Source organism: Parus major, chromosome 1A (assembly GCF_001522545.3).
Source record: "Parus major isolate Abel chromosome 1A, Parus_major1.1, whole genome shotgun sequence".
Classification (NCBI taxonomy): Eukaryota; Metazoa; Chordata; class Aves; order Passeriformes; family Paridae; genus Parus; species Parus major.
Window position 1 is genome coordinate 45,575,922 of NC_031773.1, and position 21,471 is coordinate 45,597,392.

Genomic DNA, 21,471 nt, shown 5'->3' on the forward strand with positions numbered 1-21,471 from the left:
TGTCACATTCTTTTCTAGAGCATGTTTCTCAGTGATGTGTATGTGAAGAATGCATTATAGGAAAAGGCTAAAGAGCATGTTTCAGCAGGGAAATAGCCCTCCTCCTTCAAAACATCAACCTTATTCTATAAGCAAATTACTTCAGAACTATTTCCTTCAGGGATTTCATGAATCCTTTGAAGCCCAAGGCCTGGGCTGTGGTGGGGGTAGACTCCAGGGGTAGACAGCCCCCACCTCTCGTTCCAGATGGCAACTGAAGGAGCCAGGGAGCTATAACATACCCTTCTCATGTTTAACACTTACTGTAGCAGCTGTTCCCCAGAGCTAATGCAAGAGTTGCATGTCCCCGTGGCTAGCCTGCTGGCCAAGCACAAGGGAACATCAGCCTCTGGGATCCAGCAGCTGGAGATGGATGTTCTTAACCTGTTTGGGGTGTCTGGTCACAAGGGTGCAGGGCAGCTGCGATGTCAAGTGCTGTGGGTGAGGGCACACCACCGGCAGTGTTGCTGCAGCTCTCCAAGGCTGATTCCTGCACAGCAGGGAGGGGCTTTCTACAGCCAGGCAGTTATCTCAGGAGCTGAAGGCTTTGACCTGGACCAGCTGCTCCCTTCCCACCGCCCCAGGAGAGGTTGTGGGTCCCCACAGCAGCTGACGTGTCTCTTACTGGAGGACTGGAGCAGGGTGGCAGGGCGAGGAGAAGGCAAGCTGGTACCATGGGCACATCCATCTTCCCGTGCCTCTTTGCTATCCTGCTTACCAGATGCTCCCCAGCAGGGTGTGCTGGAGGGAGTGACTTGGCATCCCACAGTAAGTGAGCTTTCTTCCTGCCTTGGGGAAAGTCTGGGTCTGCTGCAGGGAGTCCTCCTTACCCAAGGTATGCTGCCCAAACATTGCGTTGAACTTGCAGGAGAGGTGTGTGGGTGAGCTTGTAAGGTTGGGATGCTTGTGTGTGTGTTGGGGGGCTCCTCTTTGAGCTGCTCCTTGGGTACACTGCCCAACCCTGACCTTTGCTCTGCAGGCACAGCCAGCACCACAGAGAAACCTGTCCTGATAAACAACGTTGCAGATGCTGAAGCCTTTGTCAGCGGTGCAGAAGTGGCAGTCATTGGGTTCTTCCAGGTGTGTTCACAGCACCTCCCCTCTGCCAGCTGTGAGCTCTGTCATCCCACCCTGATGAGAGCATGAGGCTGGATGTGGTGTAAACACCTGCCAAAGGCAGCTCTTGTCCCAAAAGATGCTGGGCCTGTGACAGGAATGTGGAGGGATTCGGTGATGGGTCACAGAGAGAACACAGGGAATTTGGTCTGTGCATGGAAAAGGAGATGAAGCAAGGGAGGAAGATGAAGGAGGTTGTAGAAGCCCTGGAGCAGGAGAGAAGGAAATGCTGCAGGGGAAGTAACAAAGAAATGTGCATGGTAGAGGAACAGTGTTGGTGAGGGGTGAGTAGGAACATCAGTTATTTGCTGTAGTCAGCAGACAGAGTAAGGCACTGCCTGTGTGGTAGGGGTGAGGAAGCCAAGTCTCGGGGAGAAGTGATAGTGCAGGTCCGCTGAAGTCCAACAGGGTTTGGGCTCAGGCTGCAGCCTCTTCGTAGGGAGAATGTAGACATGGTCTCTGTCTCACTTCTTTGTTCCCCAGAGCAGACATCCTCGAGATCTGTCTCTTTTTACTAAATTCCACTGAATTCAAAGGTGAGTGACAGATCTGAGTCCTTTGCCTCCCCAAATGGCAAGAGTATTTTTCCTTAGAAAATAGAAGGAAAATATTTATTGAGCTACAGCGCTGTAAAATGGAGGCTTCTTTAACAGGATCCTTATTACTTTTAAGGTCCCCAAATTGCACCTTTTTCCATGTTTTCTTTGAGCTCCGTTCTGCTCTGCTGCTGCCCACACACTGCCTCATGTCAGAGAAGGCTTCAGAGCTTTCAAAAACAGGTCCTTCTGCAAGCACCCTGTGCCTGGGGCTGGAGGGCAGCCTAGGGAGGGCATCATGTTCTTGGTATAGAGAGGCACCCCCCAGCCCAGCAGAGTGAGGAGCGATGGTGCTGCCTGTGCAGTGCGGGCAGCAACAAGTCTGTGAGCGCAGGAGGCTTATGCCCCAGGGGCCTTGTAAGCACTGATCACAGAGCACCAGCCGCCTCCAGCTCGGCGCCTGCAGGCAGCTGGAGCTCCTCGGGGCTTGCTCTCGCAGCGCTGAAGCTGTGCAAAGCAGCCAGGCAATCTGCACAGGCAGAATGGAAGTGCCGAGACGCCTCCTTCCCCGAGGGGAGCTGGCTGGGCTTGAGGCAGAGCTGTACCCAGAGCCTCCTCCTGAGCTGCGGCAGGGACACGGCTCCTTTTGTCTTGTGCCACGGTGACCTCCCTCCGCAGGATCGCATTCTTCAGAGCCAGACAGGACTCTGAAATCCCAGCTGCCGGCAGCACGAGGCAGCAGCCAGCGACATCACGGGCATTCAGTGCCTGAGGCACGACAGGGCTGCATTTGAACGGTAGATAAAGACGTATATGTGCCACGAAGGCTTGGCTCTCGGCCTGAAAGTATATTCATCCAAATAAAGTCCACGTTCTCCGCTCGCCATCAATTATTTCTCTGCCGCAGCCTCTCAGTTCACTGCAGTACGTGGCTCCTCGGCAAGCCTCCCGTGTAATGAGCACGGCCTCCCTGACCGGGAGCAGCACGCCGTGATGGAAACCTCGCACTGCTCCACAAACCCCGCGTGTCGCTGGGAAAGGGCTCGGCCTGATTAAACCCCAGGTTTCCCAGGAATGCTCCAAAACTGAGCGAGATTATTCCCACCCTAGGCTTTAGAGTTCTCAACGGAGCAATGTTGATGCATTGGCATTTCCAAAACAGGTCATGAGAGACGTTTTTCTTTGGAAGGAACAAAGAATTTTGTTTTCCATTCTCTGGAAATCTGGGCTCACAAACAGCTGAGCTGACAGTTCAAACTAAAAAGAAAACAAACCGATTTCCAAACAGAGACCGTGTCTTGAGAATTTATATCCAATAAATAGAAGCATCAAAAATACATCACTGAAAAGTTGGGAATGAGAGTAGCAAGGAAGGCTTTAACACAGGCAAAGGCTAGTAGTAGTTAATACTCTGCAGGAAAGAGAATGGGCCTCAAAATATTGAGCAATTGCACATCTTTATCCTTTAATACACCTAAATGAGCTCCTTTTTTACAGGATGTACATATCCTTTTAAAAGGAGCCATGGTACTGATAATGCAAGGTGTTCAAAACTGTAAGCCCCTGACTCTAGAATCAAGGTGGGCTTAAAAATTGTGAAGTTTATATATAGAATTTAAAAACACACTTATACATACACGAACACATTATATTTATTTATTTATTTATTTATTTGTTTATTTATAAACATATTTGTAAATATAAATATAAACACACACACATATATATATATACATATATACATATACATACACACACATACACACACACACACACACACACACATATATATACACACATATGTATAAACGTGCTACGCCAGTGTTCTGGGTTTGTTCCCTCCATTTTGAGTGCCCAGGGGCTCAGCACCATCCTGGCGGGTTCCTGGATCCCGGAGCATCCCTCCCGCACAGGGGGTGCCGCGGGGACCGAGCAGCCGGCAGGTGGCGCGCTCGCACCGGCCGGTGCCGGTGCCGGTGCCGGTGCCGGTGCCGGTGCGGCCCCAGGGGCCCCGTTCGGTCTCGACCCCTCATCCGCTCGGCCCCTGACCCTCCCTCCTGTGCCTCCGCAGGACCCGCAGAGCCCCGAAGCGGACGTGTTTCGCCGGGCGGCCGGAGAGATGCCGGAGGTGTCCTTCGGGCTCAGCAGCAGCGCCGCCGTCCTGTCGCACTACGGCGCCTCGGAGAAGACCGTGGCGCTGTTCCGCAGGGTGCGTGGGCCCGCGGCTCCCTCCCGGGAACGCTGCCAGGCAAAAACCCGTGTGTCCCGCATAGGGGTCTGGTTCCGGCTCCCCCAGCTGGCTGGTCTGGGTGGGACACACTGGGAGGAGTGCGTACAGCGGTAAAAAGCATAAAAGTTATCTCTCCTTAGGGCAAGCCAAAAAATAGGGTTGTCATTGGCAGTCAGGCTGCTTGCTCACCTCAAAGTACATCGCTCTTCCCGCCCCAAAGAGGGGTTTTGCTTTTCAATTGCAGAGTGCCTGTCGCTGAGACAAGGAGCATTAATTATATCTGGTAAGATTCTCCTATTCAGGTGTTTGTCCTACGGATCTGGTTCAGCATTTTGCTCTGCAAAGAGCAATGCCTGTGTTTCTACATGACCTGCCAGAGCTTGGCATGAACTTGGATGGGGTTTCTGTGGTTTTGGAAAGGGTCCTGAGACACATGAACAGCGTCTAGAGCCCATGTTACAATGGATCAACACAGCAGGCTTGATATCAACACTTGGCAAGTGTCACTTCAGGCAGGCAAAGCTGTCTCCTAGGGTACAAAACTTTTCCATCATGACAGGAAACAGATCCAGACTAGGTCTCTGCAGTTAAGAGATGCTGTGCCACCTTACACTGTGGTTTGAAGACTCATTTCCTAAATATACTTTAGGCATTAGAAATCTTGCTTTGGATCTTCTTAGGGATGGATGCTGTGCTAGGTCACATCTCTGTTGACTCTAAGTGCAGGCAGCTCAATGTAGCCTCAGTGTAGCTATATCTGCTGAATTTAGGGAGATGATACTGGGGAGAGCCATGTACTTGTTGCAAAAGTACCAAGAAAAGCTCAGAGCAAGTATTCTACTAGTTACATCAGTTTTCCCATGTTGCCCCTCCTCACACAAGTATGGCAGCTGAAAACTGCAGAGGTAGGTGTGCCTGAAGAGGATCAGGGCCCCAGGCAGCACAAGATGTCCTAAAAGCCAGTGAAGTGTTGTGACACCAGACGTCTAAGTGCTTGAGGTGGGGAGAAATGGATAACATGGTCTAGGGAAACTAAATATGGCAGCTTGGCCAAGTTCTAGATCCAGCTTGTACAAAGATTGGACAGTTTGTTCTCTTTTTTTCCCCTCATCATTTCCTGCACCATGTTTACCACTGATATTATCCAAATAATTAAAAAAGAATGATCTAAGAGTGAGCAATAGGTAGGCAGGTCCTTTTATTTAACCTTTTATTTGCTAGATGTTGCAATTTTAAGCGACACCCATTTCAATTTTTGTTCTTAGTCACTGTGGTTTTCTTCCAAAAATATTGAAAAGTTCCTTTGTTTTTGCACTGCGGCAGATAGTGAGGATGACTGCAGTGGGAGACAGTTTGATAAAAGAAAGTGTTTGGATTGTTGGAATTTGTATTATATTGAATATTCTTTGTTCGGAGCCAAGTTTTTGCAACTGAACTCTTGTTTAATATGGGGAAAAAAACAGCCAGGAAAATAATACACTAGTCAGGTTCAAATATGGTTGACAATTCCCTCGTCTGATTGTCAGTTTTTCTTAAATTATCAGACACATTATTTTTCCTTTTATCCGGTGCTGAATAATATGTAGGAGTGAGAGGTCAGAGATAAAAAGGAATTTTAAAAGAACGGATACAGGAACTTGGAATCAAATACTCATTTGAAGGATACAAAGATGCGTCACCAGGATAGAAGTGAATCAGAGGCATAAATTAATTTTCTCTTTGCCTTTGCATTGCATGAAACACAATGCTTAGAAGTTTAAGCCGTAATTACAGTAGTAGGAGGGACTGTGTCAACTGATGAGACTTCTTTGTATATATGGGAAATAAGCTGATTTTTTCTAGTAACAAATCCTGATAGACCTAAAAACAACATAATTAACAGATGCTAACAACCTAATTATATGGAGTGATAAAGACATTTTGACTAGAGCTTCAACTATTAAATGCAGACTATTTTTCAGCCTTATTTTCTTAAAAACATAAATGTTGAGTGCAGATTCAAGTTGTTATTATCCCCAAATGGAAATCAGATGCTTCCAGAAGCCCAGGAAAGTCAAGAGAAGACTTTCTGTAGAGTCCAGGCTGCTTTAGATTGGTTCTCAAGGCCTGTCTGATCTCACCCACCCAGGTGTTGAACTGTCCTGATCTTATTTACTTGAGCAGAGCTGCCCTTTCATGTTATGCAGGAGGAAAACCTGTGAGAGGAATTGGGCCACACAGTCTGAAAATCACCAGCTTGTGTTGTCAGACAGGGCGGGTGACTGGTATCAAAGACCTTGCCAATGACCACAGAACAGCAAAAATGACTTTAGATGTCTGCACACCACTGGAAAAACTAACACAAGAACTTTCAGAGGTTGCCCAGCTGCAGAGAATAAAATCTGGGGTGTGCAGGTGGACTGCTCCTCAGCCCCAAGAACGTCATTCAACATGTGTATCAATAGCTTTCAAATCCCAAACTTTGATCCTACTTCATGTCAGAGACCACTGTCCCCATGTCCCTCAGTCACATCCTGTGGTGGTACTGCACAGGAACTCTGCCCTTAAACTCTGGTGTACTGCTATCATTCAGTGGTTGCCTGCTTTTTTACTGTTTATCAGGTCATGAAAATCTCAAAAAAATCACATCATTTTGAGGGGATGAAGTGTGGGGAGATGTGTGGCAGGATGGATTTTCCTCTAAAGCTGAAATATGCTGGACTTAATTTTTTTTTTCTTTTTTCTTTCTTTTTTTTTTTTTTTTTCTTTCCTGCTGTACTGGAAGAAAAATCCTCTTTTTATTAGAGAGATTTCCTGCTTGCACAATGTTTCCAGGAATTCCATACTGGGTGATGCCAATGTTTATTACTTGTAGAAGAAACAGAATAAACAGATGAAGATTTTAAAAAGGGATGTAAAGCCAGTATTGATGTGAGGAGTTAGACTATTTAATGACTTCTCTCCACAATGCTTAAAACAGTTTGTCAGCTAATTCTCCCTGTCTCCAGTGCATTGAGAGCTGGTAGCGTGGGGATGTCTGGAGTCCTGAGAGATTTCTGCTATATCATGAGATTTTCTTGTCCTTGGGAGGCTGGAGAAGGATGGGAGATGCTTATCTCAAAGTGCAGGCTGGTCCCTGCAGGTTCTAGACGTCCAGAAGTGGTGATGGGAAGAGGTGGGGGTTGTGTAGTGCAGGACAGAGGATGGTGGTGTCCCAGGGGGTGGGTGTCTCTGTGAGTGAGTGCAATCAGCACCTCTGGAGGAGCTCCTGGAGAGGACAGCTGTGACTGTAGGTGTCCTTGCCTGTCTTCAGGTGGACAATGACCGGCGGGATCTGGACATGAACAACGGAGATGTTGATGTCAAGAAGCTGACTCGCTTTGTTCGGATGAACGAGCTCCGCCTGGTGACAGAGTACAACCCCGTGGTAATTACCAGCTCCCTGCAGTCCTCACCCTCGTGCTTGGCCTTCCTCTCATGGTATCCTCTGGCCCCAGTTTGCATGCCCAGATGTGTGTGAGGGTTGCAGCGAAGGTGTAGATAGGGTTGAGGAAGCCACATAGCTCTTCACTGCTGCTTCCACATGTGGACTAGAAGCAGATTTGCTGGGGCATGAGTGTGGTGAGATACAAAGAAACTCATCGCAGTTTGGCTTTCAGGTAAATTTGGGATGTTGAGGGGCAGAAAACTCCACTTCTTACTACTCTGCATGCAGTGCTGCTTCATCCCATGGACATTGGCCATGCTGTGCCATGTCTGCAGAGCCAGCTCAGCCAGAATGCCCTCTCTTTGACAAGCCTTGAGAAACATGGAAGCTCAAATGACCTGCTCTCAGAAGGCAGGCTTTTCTGCATCACTCAGCACACAGGGCTTGATGTAAGCCCTGATATTAGAATGCATATTCAAGAGCGAGTTGGGAACTTCCCAAGCAAAATCTTTCCCATCCCTTCCATCCTTTCTCCAGAATTCATCAGTTCAACGACAACCACCACCACCAAAACAAACAAACAAACAAACAAACAAACAAACAAACAAACCACTCACAAAATCAGGCTTAGAATGCTTCCATGTGGGCCATCTTCACTGGCTCACCCATCTAACTGGCAGGGTCCCACTGCTCCTCCCTGCTACAGAGGTTGACCAAGGATTTAGGTTCCTCTGAAATCCCAGCACTTCCCTGGTCTCATTGCTATGGAGTCAGTAGGTCTTAGAAGCCCCAGTTGCTGCATGGCTGAGACTTTATCATTGCTGATGGGTATTTTGTGGCCTTCTGGACAGCTATAACAGTGCTGACCAGGCTCAGTTTATAACAGAGAAGAATGGCCCAACCTGTTGCAGAGCTATACCTTTTCAATATAAACTCAAGGATCACCTAAAAGAACAGACGCATTCAGTCAGTTCAGTCACAAACCACCAGTATGAAAGTATTTTGTTTAGAAATTTAACATTTTTCCCCCCACAATGAAATATGGTAGGAGGTTGTTCTTTTTTCTGTAACCAAAAAGAGGAAAAAAGAAGTTTTTGTTTTTTCGTCTTCAAAAGGGAAAAATACATTTTGAATTCACAAAATATTTCTGGAGATTGCTATATCCTTCCCCACTGGTCTAACAGCCCTTTAAGAACATCCAAGTCACATCAACAGGGATGATGTTCTCATCTTTGCAATTTCCCAGACCTTCTGAAACCTTGGAGCCACTATTAGATCCTTTTGCATTTCATGGGACAATATCTCTTTCTTTAGGCATTTCTGCTGATGTTTTGGGTTCTCACTGCATGGTGTCCTGTTTGGCACCCAGGCTGTCTCTCTCACTGAGAAATCCTCAGCTGTTCAGCTGGTCCCCTCCACCCTGACTGTCAGTACAGACGTTGTTACAGGATTTTTTCCCAGGCGCTCTGAAGCTCTATCAAGGTGCTGAAATTAACAGTGCCTCCTGCAGTCCCTGGCCCCAAACCCTCCCAGCTTCCCTAAGGTAGCTTGGTTTTTCATAAATATTTATTCCCAGCGCATATGCTGTTTGCATCCAAAAATGCTGCAGGTCAGGAGATAATGGGGGTCACATGGCTCGCACCAAGTGCTGCCAAGAGTTTCTCTCCCCATCCTGGGGCCCTTACTGTTTCTCCCACATACTTTAGGAATTTTTAGGCAATGTTTACCCTGTGGGCTTTTCAGGAGAGTCAGATGTGATCCAGCCCTGCTGATGAGCTCTGCTGATTGCTCTTACACAAGGCTGTGTGGACAAGCACACCTTTGTGTGGAGCTGCTGGAGGCACTGCTGCTCCTGCCGTGTCCGCTCTCACCCCAGCCTTGTCAAGGGGCTCAGTGCTGGCTGGCTTCACCCTCTCCTTCAGCCTCATTCTCTCCCATGAGATCCTCTAATGTTTTCCAGCTTAGCTTGCAACCCCTCTGCTGTCCCCTGCCTCAGCTGCACACTGTCAGAAAAGAGATGCAAAATATCTGATAAACATGAAGCAAACAGCAGAGTCCTGTCTGCCAAGAACTAGATGCTCTGTTATTCACAGCTCTTGCCAGCATGCACTCCCTGACCCCTTCCTTGTTACTGCTGGAGCATGTGGAAACTTTCTGCTCCCACTGGCGGGGAGTGGCACAGTGTGTGCCTCTGTGGTTTGGGTGGCACTAGGGAGGCAGCAGGTCTGGCCCCACTGCTGTTTAATTTGAGGGAGAGGCTGCAGGCCTGCAGGAAGCAGGCGGAAGAAGCAGTGAGATGGCGAGTGAGCGAGTTCATGGAGATGGTGCCGTGGCTCCCTGGGCAGTGCCAGCCCTGGTTCCTCACAGAGGGCCAGTGTGTAGTGCCCCCTTGGCCCTTGCCCATGGTCTTCTCTCACTGTGGGACAGCAGAGCCAATTTTAACCCTCAGCACTCAGGAGTGTCCGGGCCATCAGGTTGCTGAAACTGTGGACTCATCCCCATCCTACATACAGTGTAACACTAAAGAAAGAAAATAAGGACAAGCACCAACCTTGACAGCACAAATCCTTCCCACTTTCATGCTCATATTTCAGACAGATGCTGGACCTCAGTGATTTAGGACACCCTTATATTCAGTGTTTGCTGGCCTTGTTCTTCACATCCTTGCTCTAGTCTTCATCTTCCTGTACTCTGTCCTAATCCTACTCCCCTTGCCTAGTCACTAACTATCTTAAGGCCAGTGATGGACCTTTGTGGTCTTCAGACTCTTGTCTGGGGAATAAGAAAAGCCAGGAGGCTAAGAGTTTCTGCAAAGAACCCAGATTGGATCCCCCCTGCTTTAAAGAAATCTGTCTCGCTTGTGACGCTGATTTGCAAAGAAACCACAGCTGAGCCATGTGGATTTACATCCCTCTGACACTGCATCCAGTGCCAATTGAGTGTTCTCAACCTCCTTTACCGTGTTTCTCTCTCTGTGCTGGGCAGACAGCAATAGGTGTGATGCAGAGTTCCTTCCAGTTTAACCTCCTCCTGATCACGGACAAGATGTCTCCAAAGCACCCTGAGCGAATGCGCAAGTTTCGGGCAGCGGCAGAGCTCTACAAGGGGAAGGTAAGTCCAAACAGAGAGAAAGAGGGGCTGTTAGGGAGGAAAAAACCCCAGTCATTTCTGCCATGAATGGGGAGGGCATAATCTCCTCTGTGAATTATGAGATCAAAGGTCCAGTAGCAGGAAAAGAGGGCTTATCTGGATAATTAAATGAAAGGGTTGGTTCTGTTCACCTTTTACCAGTTTGCCACCTGACAGGAGAAATACCCTCTGAATCCTGCCCGTCTGCTCTCTTGGTGAAACATGGTGTCCTTTGTTGCTTTTAGTCCAGTCTTGTTCCTTTGTACTGAGAGATGACACACGGCTCCTGCTCTTCAGTCTGGCAACAGCTGTGCTCCACTGATGTGAGAGGTGAATTTGTATCTACAGCCTGCAGGACGACAAGGAATCTTATATAAGTGACCAGGCAGCAAATAATGTTAGTGCTTCTTAGCCCTTCGACTTCTGGAAATGGCTATTTTAAAGGAGCTGCAAATTTACTGCTTAGATTTCCCACATTAAGATGATGAGATAGATGAGGTGCTTCAGAGAAATTTTGCCTGAATCCCATCCCTCTGGGAACAGAGCTCCCCAAATAGTAAATCATGCTATGTCTGCTTCTCTGCCAGCAGCTGGATTACAGTGGAATTTTTGTCCGAGGAACAGAGGAATGAACTTGCAAGCAAAGGAGGATTGGGAGCACAACAGGAAGGCATTTGTAGCAAATGGGAGGGGGCAGAATATCACAGAAGTGGGAAGGATGAGCTGAGAGGCATAAGGAGGTCTTCCTCTGAGAAGCGTGGAGCTGGAAAGATTTGGGAACTGATAACTAAAATATCTGTATGCATCTTTTGCTTATTGAAGGTTTTGGTATTGAAGGAATAGATTAGAAATCAAGTATACCCTCACCTTCCAATTCATGGACCACCCCAGAACCATGCAATCTCAAAAATCTCAAAACTTGCTTATGGCAGGACTACTTTGGAACCTTTACGTCTTTCCTAACCAGTGGCAAGAGAATAGGCAGGAACTATGCATCAAAATCAAAAGGTCTCTTCAAAAATGTTTTGCTTTGATGAATATGTAGTTATAAAACAAGATGCATTTATCCGTAAAATTCCATTTGTCTGTTGTGAAATGTGTGTTAAAGTGACACCATTACCACTGTTCTCCACGAGAAGCTGAGTCTGACACAGGTCTCCACCTAGCAGCTATTTCTCCTAACACAATGCTGTTTGGCATCACTAGCCTTTGCTGATGCAGCTGCATCCAGTTTTCATGTGACTTGCCTAGATCTGAGAAAATGGCTATAATTTTCCTAGAAATACTTCACAAAACATTGGATAAAATGTTTTACTGAAGTTCAGACAATTTATGAATTCTCAGCAAGCCAAATCTAGTTGTTTTTTTTTTATTTGTGCAGGCATGTTTCCAACCGAATCAGTCTACAAGTTTGCCAGAGTAAAATATAAACATTAAAGATGTGGGGATTTGACTAATTATTTCCACTTTACTGCTGTGGTACTTGAGGACACAGAGACGAAGTGACTTAGAGTCGAACAAGTTGTTTTTCCCAAAGGAGTGGCACTCTGAGGAGTAAATAGTGTTTTGGACTGCCCTCCTAGAAAGCAGAGAGACAGTGCTAGGGTCCCTCTGTTTGAATTTTAGAAGTATCTGGATAGTAAGGAGTAAAGAGAGTGATATGCCCACATAGGTTTGTCTTCATTCCTGTGTCATGTAGAAAGACCTGAATTAGTTTGGGTAACAGTAGCAGCCACTGCACAATATCATGAAAATCCTTACTGGCTAATTTTCCTGTGTGAAGTTATGTGTTGTTTGAACTACCAAGTTAATTGAGGTTTGCTTCAAAATAAGTATAAATTAATTTTTTTTTTGTCTTTTAGTGGCTTGCAGATTGTCTGAGAATAAATGCAAGATTCTTGACTTGAATTTTGTTCAGGATTACCAGTGAATAATTCCTGTCCTGTGGGATAGTGGTGAAGGGCTTGTTTGTGCTAAAGGGGTTGGTGCTACCAGTGGTTTGAGCAAGGAAGCATTGCTGTGCGGTGCAGAGATGTTCAGGTTCCCTGTGAGCACGTACCACTGCATCCAGCACTGCTTCACAGTGCATGCAGAGCCTCAGAAAAGAGTGGGGATACTTGGTGTGTGTTGCAGCATTTCTACAAGCCAGTGCAGAGCACAGACAGAGCCTCAAAGGGGGTCCCAAGCAGGAGAAGGGGTACTGATCCTGCCACACATCTCTGCTGCATGCTGATGGAAGAGTCGTCCTTGCCATTGTCATCACATTGTCCATCATGGGAGGGAAAAGAGAAACTTATTATGTGGATGGAGAGATGAAGAGGAACTGCAGCTGCTGCTGAAAGACTAACCCCAAAGAGTGAAGAAAAACCATAGAATTGTGAAATAACTTAGGTTGGAAAACACGCCTAAGATGATTGAGTCCAACTGTTAATGGATCATGAGGAAGTGATTCACCTGCCCGTTTCTGGATTGTGGTCCTTTCACCTCCGGTTTATGGTAATTTCACTTCTGCCTGAGGGGCAGTTGAGATTTTCAGCTGGAGGATCCATGAGGTAGGATGGTGAGAATTTTAATTTGAAAACAGTCTGAACTGCACTCAGAGCAACAGTGAGTGCCTGGAGGCATCTAGATTTTTCTAGATTTTATTGTGGAGCCTGAGTGCTATAAAATATTGGAGAGGAAAATGCAAATGGTAGATGATGCTAAGCCAGCAGAAGCTGACAACAATAAGAAATATAGTCATTTTCTAGCACACTTTGAGAAACAATTGTGGGTGGATAACAGTGAACCGGGTTCAGAGCACTGCAGCTGCAGGAGTAAATCCACCCGCCTTCTTGGATCTTCAATCAAATATGTGCTTATTTGAGAAAGTACTGCCAAGAGTCCAGGCAAGGAAAGAAATGCACTGGAAGGATGTCAGGGTTTTCATTGCTGAGCCAAACTAGAATAGTCATATTCAGTTTTCTTTCTGCAGTATCAGAGTATAACATGATAATTACAGCTGGTGTAACTCATGGGTGTTTGCAGAAGTCTCAATAAGATGATGTTTGGAATAACAAAAGCAGATTTTGTTGCAGCTGACATAATTTGTTTCCAATGTCAAAGTGATTTGGGTAGGGATGCTTGTAAACTCCCTTTTAATTTAGATGTAGGTCCATTTGGAAATGGATTCTGAGAAACTCCTGGTGTCCTTCAGGAGTTCTTCCATGGAAATGAAAAGATGATGCCCTTTCTCTTGCAGTAATTCCCACAATTTTTATTCTTCTTGTCAGATACTGATGGCTTCAGAACTAAAAGAGATGATATTTAGAGATGCCTCTTTTAGCCATAAACAAAGGAGCCTGTAAATATGGTATTTTTATGTCACTTAATAGATATCTGCAGAGAAGTTGTTTTTATAGCTGTCTTTTTTTTAATTTGTGACTGATGCTTTTGTTTTACTTTAATGTACTATGATGTAAGACATTACTCAAACATCAGAATCTGATTTTTTTGCTTATGCAAAACAGTGAACTGCAGCTCTCTGAAGTTCTAAGTCAAAACTGGATATAAGGCTTGACCATCCTTTCTGTTTTTCTTTGTTTGAAGAAAAACTAAGCAATGACAAATTGGTTTCTATCATTGCTATTTTAAATTAACTTTAATTTCTTGGGCAATAACATCATTCCATGTCTTAGTATCTACCAGGAACTCGATGTTCTAAAAGCACTGAGCTAGGAATCAATTTGTCAAGACACCAAGACAGTACCAGTGTGCAAAATTTATGGAAGGTGGTTTATTGCAAGTGACAGTGCACAGATAATATCATGTGTGAAGGGGACATTTTGTGTCAGGGGTTACTCATTCATGCAGGATATCCTTCACTGCCTGAAGAAGCAGATCTCTGAACACAGGCTAGAAGATTGCTACAAAATGAAAAAAAACTGGAAAAAAAATGGAAATAATCTCAGAATTTAAAACACCCAACCAGCTGTTGTACAGGCTAGTATGAAACGGAAAGTGAACTTTCTGTTTGGGATGGAACTAACTCATCCCTAGTGGTGACATAAGAGCTGCCATTATAAGTGTGATTTGTTTTTGATGAACTGTAGCTTTGGTAGGTCATCTGAGGAAAGGTTTTATGCTCTTTTCAATGATGAAAAAGAAGGACAGGCATATGTTTCCTTCCCTTCTAAAATAGGTGGAATAAAGTGCCTGTCACTGTTTATTGTAGAGGTTACATAGATGACTGGCTGAGACAAGGCTAGGATCTGGATGGCAGAGGTTAGGCAATGTGAATCCTGCCTCATGGTCAATATAATTTTCCATGGTTACTGCATTCATCCTTTATGATTGGAGCTGACTGAGAATCTCAGAACAAAATAAATTCCTCATGAAAAAACACCAGTTCTATGAGATGGCATCTGTCATGGAAACGAGCCAACTGAGAAACGGTCTTGGTTTTCAGCTGCTATGGAGATCAGCCTTCCAGTGCTTGTGATCTCTGGGCCAACACATCCTACCTTCTGCCCTACAGGTGTGACCTCGAGACCACACCGGCCCTGGCAGGACTCCTGGAGCACAACCAGCATAGGGTTGTTCTTCTGAAGGAGTACCCATCACATGTCACAGACCTCCCAGGAATGCATCATTCTCATTGGCATTAAGGTGTCTTTTTCTGAGTTATGGTGGCCAAATGCAATTGTTCTCTTTCCTGTATGTTTTGAATACAGACAGAGAAGGAAACTTTGCTGTACTTCGGCACACTGTAACTCTGTGAGCCAAATGGGAGTCATTAGAGAGATCCAAGTCAGTAACTCTGAACCATGATGATATCTCAGCCTTCCTAGCTGAGGAGCCAGTTTGTGTGTTTCTGTTTGCTCCTGTGAGAAAGAAGGCATTTGGTGTTCTGAACCTCAGCCTTTTTCCTCTTTTATTCTTACTCTGTTCTTCGTATTTGTGGATAAAATATGTACAGCTTTTTAGTTTTGTGTGTTTTAGGAAAGTTGGAAGCTTGATGAAGTGAAGAATATTGACTAACATTTATTCATTTTACTATTTTTAAATGCTTTTCATCTGTTCTAAAGGTGGTGGAGATTTTGTACAGGAAGTAATGAAACACTTTTTAAAAAAAATTTATTTTAATGACTTCTTTAATATTTGCTTAAAAAATATTTTTGTCTAGTCAATCTCTTACAGAGAAACCCAAAAGCTGTTGAACTCACTTTGAGAATGCAGTACCATTTACTGTACTGACACTCTGAAAGTGTTTCCCTCCAACACTGGCCTCTGTTCCCAGCTTTCTAGTTGAAAAGAGAGCCCTAAAACATTACATACTGCTGTTCCATCTGAAAGCCTCTTAGATCATGTCCCTAGACCTGTGAACCTTAAATATGTGTTTTCTAGCTTGGTGTTTTATCCTGCAAAAAGATGAATTAAACACTCTAGGAGAAGTACCCCACAACCTCTCTGCTCACTAGCTTTTTGCTCTTGGGGCACAGTTAACTTTTGAAAGAAAAATTACAACTGGTGAATATTACATATGCATTGAAAGTGCTGTTCCTGTTTCTGTATTTCACTATAAAACTGAAGTTAAACCTTACAGCTGCCTAACTATCCCTCCTTCCCATAGGCTGTTGCCTAGGAAAGTTTTCAGATTTGTTTTTTATAGAATGTAAATTTAATAAGTAAAGAATTTAGGATTTATGGAGTTTATTTTTAGAGAAGAAAACAAGTTTGGAACTAACTGGAGTGTTCTTCATTGAAAAGAAAGCAAAACATGAGTCACAGCCTGGGAACTGGGCACATAATCTTCACATTACATTTCTTCTTTTTTCAAAAAAACCCTTTTCTTGTTTAAGTGAAGCCATAGCCTTGTCTGTAGGTACATTGGATATGCTAGGCCCAGCAGATTGCATAGGGTAAAAAGAATATAAAATGACAAATGCTAGCTGGGTGTTTATTTCATTGACTTGGATCTCATCTGCTGAGGGATTCTATTTAATCAACTCACTGATTAAATTTTTTAACTGCTATATATTTATTTTCTTTTATAAATTTTATAATAATGTCTGTAGGTCATTCTCATCCTGGGATATGCATGTGGAGCTTCTCTCCCCAGGCCTGAATGCTTCACTGAACTGGGCTGTATGGACATTGGTGTCTTGCCAACAACTTCTGTTTCCCAAATCATTGCATCCTCATTTGTGCTCACTGCAGCTCACTTCGCTAAGTCCTTTGGTTTTAGTACTCCCGTGTTCTTGTCCCTGCAGGCTCCTGATGCCCTGTACTTCCTTCCCACATTCTTGAAATTGAATTTGATTCTTCCCACACCAAAACCCCTTTTTACCCTGGGTTTTGCATGGATGTGAGCATCTTATCTAAATAACATACAAGTAAAGGATTCAGCTTCTTTGACATTTGCTGTTAAGACAAAAGACATATTGTGTCCTAATTTATAAGGAGAATAGAAGTGCAGACTGCCTTCCTATCATTCTGTAGGTATGTTTTTAAAGAAGGTGAGAGAAGACATTTTGTTTGGTAGTGTAAGACTGGACTTGATAAAATACAGTCAAATGCACTGCATGGAGCTGCTAGATAGTGGCCAAGGAAATTGTTGTCCTAACAGAGTATGGATGGTTTTCTCAAACTCTTTATAAAAATATCACTGTTAATCTTCATATGACCACTCTTTGAGGATCTGTTCTCTGTCTCAGCTTCTGTTTTTCTCACATTTTATTTCCTATTTCTATCACAGATTCTCTTTATCCTATTAGACAGCAATTTGAAGAGCAATGAGCGAGTATTGTCATACTTCCAGCTGAAGAAGTCCCAGCTGCCAGCTCTGGCTATATTCCACACACCAGATGATGAGCACGATCTGTTGACTGTGGATGAAATCTCCATTGAGCGTGTACAGGACTTCTGTAATCGTTTCCAACAAAGAATACAAAAGGTAAAGGGGGTCCTGATGCAGTTGTTTACCAGGCTCTTGAAGAAGATTACTTCAGTTCCTTGAACTCCTCCCCATCCCCATCACTTTCTCTTTCATGTACATTTCCACCTGAATAACAGAGAATTAGATTTAGGGCAGAGCAGAGATGGATGTCTTTGCAGAGCCTCTTTCTTCATTGACCTCTGCCTTCTAGTCTACAGCAAGAAGAATTCACTGATCTCTGCAGCTGTATGAAGATCTCTGTGAAGTATTTATTTTTTGGGAACAGCATCTAGGGGGACAAAGTGAAGGGTGCTTTTGGATGCTGAGAAGGGACGTGGTGGATGGCAGCATATGAGAGCAGGTCAGAGAGATAGTGGCATGGATAAGAATTAAATCTATCAGGAAGACTACAGAATAGAGTGTACAGATAGGGTCTTAGGACTCTGTCAGAGGTCTCTTCTGGGAAAGGCACAATTAAATCTCCATGTTCATTCAGTGTGGAAAGTTCTCTCTCTGTCAAAATTCATCCTCCTGTTGCACAGGGAGGCATTTATTTTTTTTCTTTATCCCTATGCTGAGAAACCAAATAATGTCAAAACTTATTTCATGCCTCTAATGTGTTTTAGAAAGAAGACAAATCCGAGGAGAAGCCCCTCAATGAAGAACTCTGATTCTCAGCCAAGAGGATGACTGTAGCCAGTGTCTGTTTCTGGTGTATGAAGAGTTCACTCTGCCCTGCAGCTCAGCACTTCCTGAGCTGAGTCAGTCATGGATTCCAATCATCATTCTATGTACACACATGCTGTCTATCCTCTCCAGGAATCTCTTTTCTCATTTGTTTGCTCCAGATCTCTTTTTTGCAGTACTGCAGGACCTCTGGTATTGCCCTACAATATGTCTTTCTGTGCCACTCTGTTGACGCAAAGGGTGGCTTCAACACCTCTGATATTAGTGAAATGTCAATAGTGAAATGGCAATATCAGAGGCAGAGCTAGTAGTTCCCAAGGATCTGTTTCCTTCATTCTTTTGGGTCTTGGTGCCGTGCTGAGATCCACTGTCAGCCCCTCCTGATACTACAAATAGATGTGTTGCTTGATATCACATGAAATTTTCCATTTATTTTACTAAATAAAGCAGTAAGTGAATGGCTTGAATTTTTATGCAAATGTTATTTTCCACTCCCCTTGTCTTTCACTTAAGGACAAAGTCTCTGTATTTATGAGTGAGTAAGCTCAAAAAAACTTCCTTTCTTTGAGTTTAACCAATGCAGTGCCTAACCAGTCAGGTTGGTTGCTAGGAATCATTCCCTATGGAAATGACGCATTGTCAGTAGATATTTCCACCAGGATAGGAGGTATCTGTGAAGCTTTGGGATCAGAACAGCACTAGGTAATCAGGTCTGAGATGGTGCAGCAAAAATGAATGAGCCTAAGATATTGCAGTCAGAAATCTTACCCAGAAGAGGTTGTTGTTGATCAGAGCAAGGCATGCACTCACCATTTGTACAGCCAGGGAAGAGAACTGTCTGCACCAGATGACCTCTTGAATGAGTGTGTGTACAGGGATAAAATATAAAATTATATGCCTGAATTCTGCTGGGTGCCTTTGTGGCTTTTATGCATTGAAAAAGACTAGAGAAGTACAGGATAGATGCTAAGAGCTGGAGGCTGAGCCCCAGAGAGAGGGGAAGGATCTAAGGTGTCAGAATACCTTGCTGCTTTTGCCCTGGGTATGGCCAGAGGTTGTACTGGCCTGGAATGACTTGTGAATGAAGCAACTTTGTTGCTGATCTGTGTGAAGCTGTGAGCACAGGGATCAGCACCTCTGAAGTACTGGGGAGCCAGTCCCATCCTAGACCTTGTCACATTACAGCTTTGAGGATAAGAGATGTCTCACCTCCCAGTGGCCCAGAACCCAGGCAGAGCAGACTCACACCTGCCTTCCAGAATCCTTATGTCAGTGATGTGTGATGGTTTTGAACTCCTGGTTTTATGCCTGTCCTAGAATGTGCAGGGCTGTATCTCCTGCCTGACCCTGCTCACTTTCCCTCAGTTGGAAAACTGCTCCTTTTTACAGTGATAGCTTGCTCCTCCCTAGGAAGGGTTTATTCCTTTCTCTGCAGTATAGAGGTAGAGAGGAATGGTCTTCTGAGGAGACATCTGTGAGGAGCCTTTGCACTGTAGGTGTTTCCAGTGTCATGCACATCTATCTTTGGTCTAGACTGAAGAGTGTGAGGGCCCTGACCTGCTGCACGAATGCCTCAAGTCTGTGTCTCGGCCAGATGCAGAAATTGGGCACAGCTACGTGACTCTTTCTCAGTGCTGCAGGGAAAGAAAATAGGACACAAATGAAGCTCTGGTTCTGCAAACAAGCCTGGGAGTAAAAGCAGTGCCCCCAGTGACTGTGCTTGTTCTGTACACAGCTAATTATAGGGATAACTTTTCAGGAGCTTCATTATGTACACTGGGGAGTTTAATTCCCTCTGCACCTTACAGAGCTCTGCATCTAACCAACAAACTTGGGAGCCACAAGCAAGTCACAGGAAAAGCCTCTTCTTCCTCCTCCAGCTGTTCTGCAGTACTTTGCAGGACTTAGCACAGACAGCCCTGGGGTGCTGCACACAGATGTGGTGGCAGTGGAGTAAGGGGGTCTACCTTAATCTCTGTGCTCAAAGGCTTCTGCAATGCAGCTTTGGTGGGCTTAGCCACTGCAACAGGGCATTTGAGGTAGAGACCAGAGGCAGAATCATGTGCATGGGTCAATCTCTTGTTTGTTTCAGTTTTGGGTTTTGTGCCTCTTTTTGTTATCTCTGAACTTGTGATGTATGTGGCCCAGATGTTTTGAGCTGTCTGGGGAGGCTGGTTTGGTTTGCAAATGGAGGAAATGCTGGATGCAAATTGACAGAGGGCAGGATGGAGAGGTTCCCTTTCACCTCAGCACTGCGGACATACTCTGCAGCAGCATCTGAACTCAAAGGACGTTCAGAATATCTAAGATAAAAGCTCAGTTTGCCTAGCAGGAAAGTGAGGCTGCAGAGGCCTGTCAGAGCTGCTGTCTTTACCCAGGGAACGGGGAATTAGGTTGTGTTGTTGGAAGATGCAATTTCATATCCATTTTTGGTGAGAAAGGTTTGAAATATCTCCAGAAGCAGAAGTTACAGATCCCTGGAAGTTCAGTAAGGGGACTAACTTTTTTTTATTTTATTCTTCTGAACTGTTGTGTATGACATTAAGTAGCAAGATGTTGCTTAGAGGTGAACTAGCCCTCATCTGCTGCAGGCTGAACCAAGACTTTTTACATGAAAATCAGTGCCTCAGCTTTGTCAGTTCACTGCACACAGAGTTATAGATGTGGCTGTGAGAGCTGCTGAGCTGCAGAGAATCTGACTGCGGAAGGACTGAACAACCTTTGCACCTACCCTGAAGAAGAGGAGCAGGCACTGCATGTGAGTCTGCCTTCTCAGCATTGCTCCTGCTCTTGGCAGTGGCTGGGAGATGCTGAGAGGTCTCTGACTGCCAGCACAAAGGGAAGAGACATCTCCCAGTCCAGGCAGCCCTGGTGTCTTACGCATGCAGAGGTCAACCACCAACACAGCAAGGCAGGACTGAACTTCTTTCTTTCTTCTGGGGATCCTGCCAACTTTGAATAAAGAATTTTTTTAATCTCTCAGATATTTCCCAGAATAGCTGTCACAGGATAAACTTTATGGTGCCTAAGTCAGATCCCATCTCATGCACAGAAGTCCAGCACTGAGCTGGGCCTGAGTTCCCAGGATGAGGAGGAGGAGATAGTGACAATTCAGAACAACATTTGGTAGGAACCATTGTCCTTCTTATCATAAATGGATGAAGGGCATGGCTGCCTGACACTTCTGTTCACAGAATCACAGTGGGTCTGGTGGAAGGGACCATAAGGGGTCATCTGGTCCAAACTCCCTGCTCAAGCAGGGTCATCCCAGAGCACACAGCACAGGATTGTGTCCAGACGGTTCTTGAATATCTCCAGTGAAGGAGACTCCACAACCTCTCTGGGCAATCTGTTCCAGTGCTTGGTCACCCACACCATAAAGAAATTCTTCCTTATATTCAGATAAAACTTC

At 45.0% G+C, this 21,471-nt stretch overlaps 1 protein-coding gene across 1 annotated transcript; it reads left to right on the forward strand.

Annotated features, from left to right (window-relative positions):
• The first annotated feature begins 612 nt into the window (after positions 1-612).
• On the forward strand, positions 613-18,526 carry ERP27 (endoplasmic reticulum protein 27). The gene is made up of 7 exons (XM_015629465.2): positions 613-807; positions 1,019-1,119; positions 3,763-3,900; positions 7,214-7,327; positions 10,313-10,438; positions 17,193-17,390; positions 17,999-18,526. The coding sequence occupies exons 1-7, from the start codon at positions 714-716 to the stop codon at positions 18,041-18,043; spliced, it is 816 nt and encodes a 271-aa protein (XP_015484951.1). The 5' UTR covers positions 613-713; the 3' UTR covers positions 18,044-18,526.
• Positions 18,527-21,471: the final 2,945 nt, after the last annotated feature.

What these genes read in the sequence shown, in the direction of transcription:
- ERP27 (XM_015629465.2), top strand. Translation starts at nt 714, where the DNA reads ATGGGCACATCCATCTTCCCGTGCCTCTTTGCTATCCTGCTTACCAGA. An exon ending in GAGTGACTTGGCATCCCACA is followed by an intron (nt 808 to 1,018) that starts GTAAGTGAGCTT and finishes TTTGCTCTGCAG; the next exon opens with GCACAGCCAGCACCACAGAG. An exon ending in TCCAACAAAGAATACAAAAG is followed by an intron (nt 17,391 to 17,998) that starts GTAAAGGGGGTC and finishes AATGTGTTTTAG; the next exon opens with AAAGAAGACAAATCCGAGGA.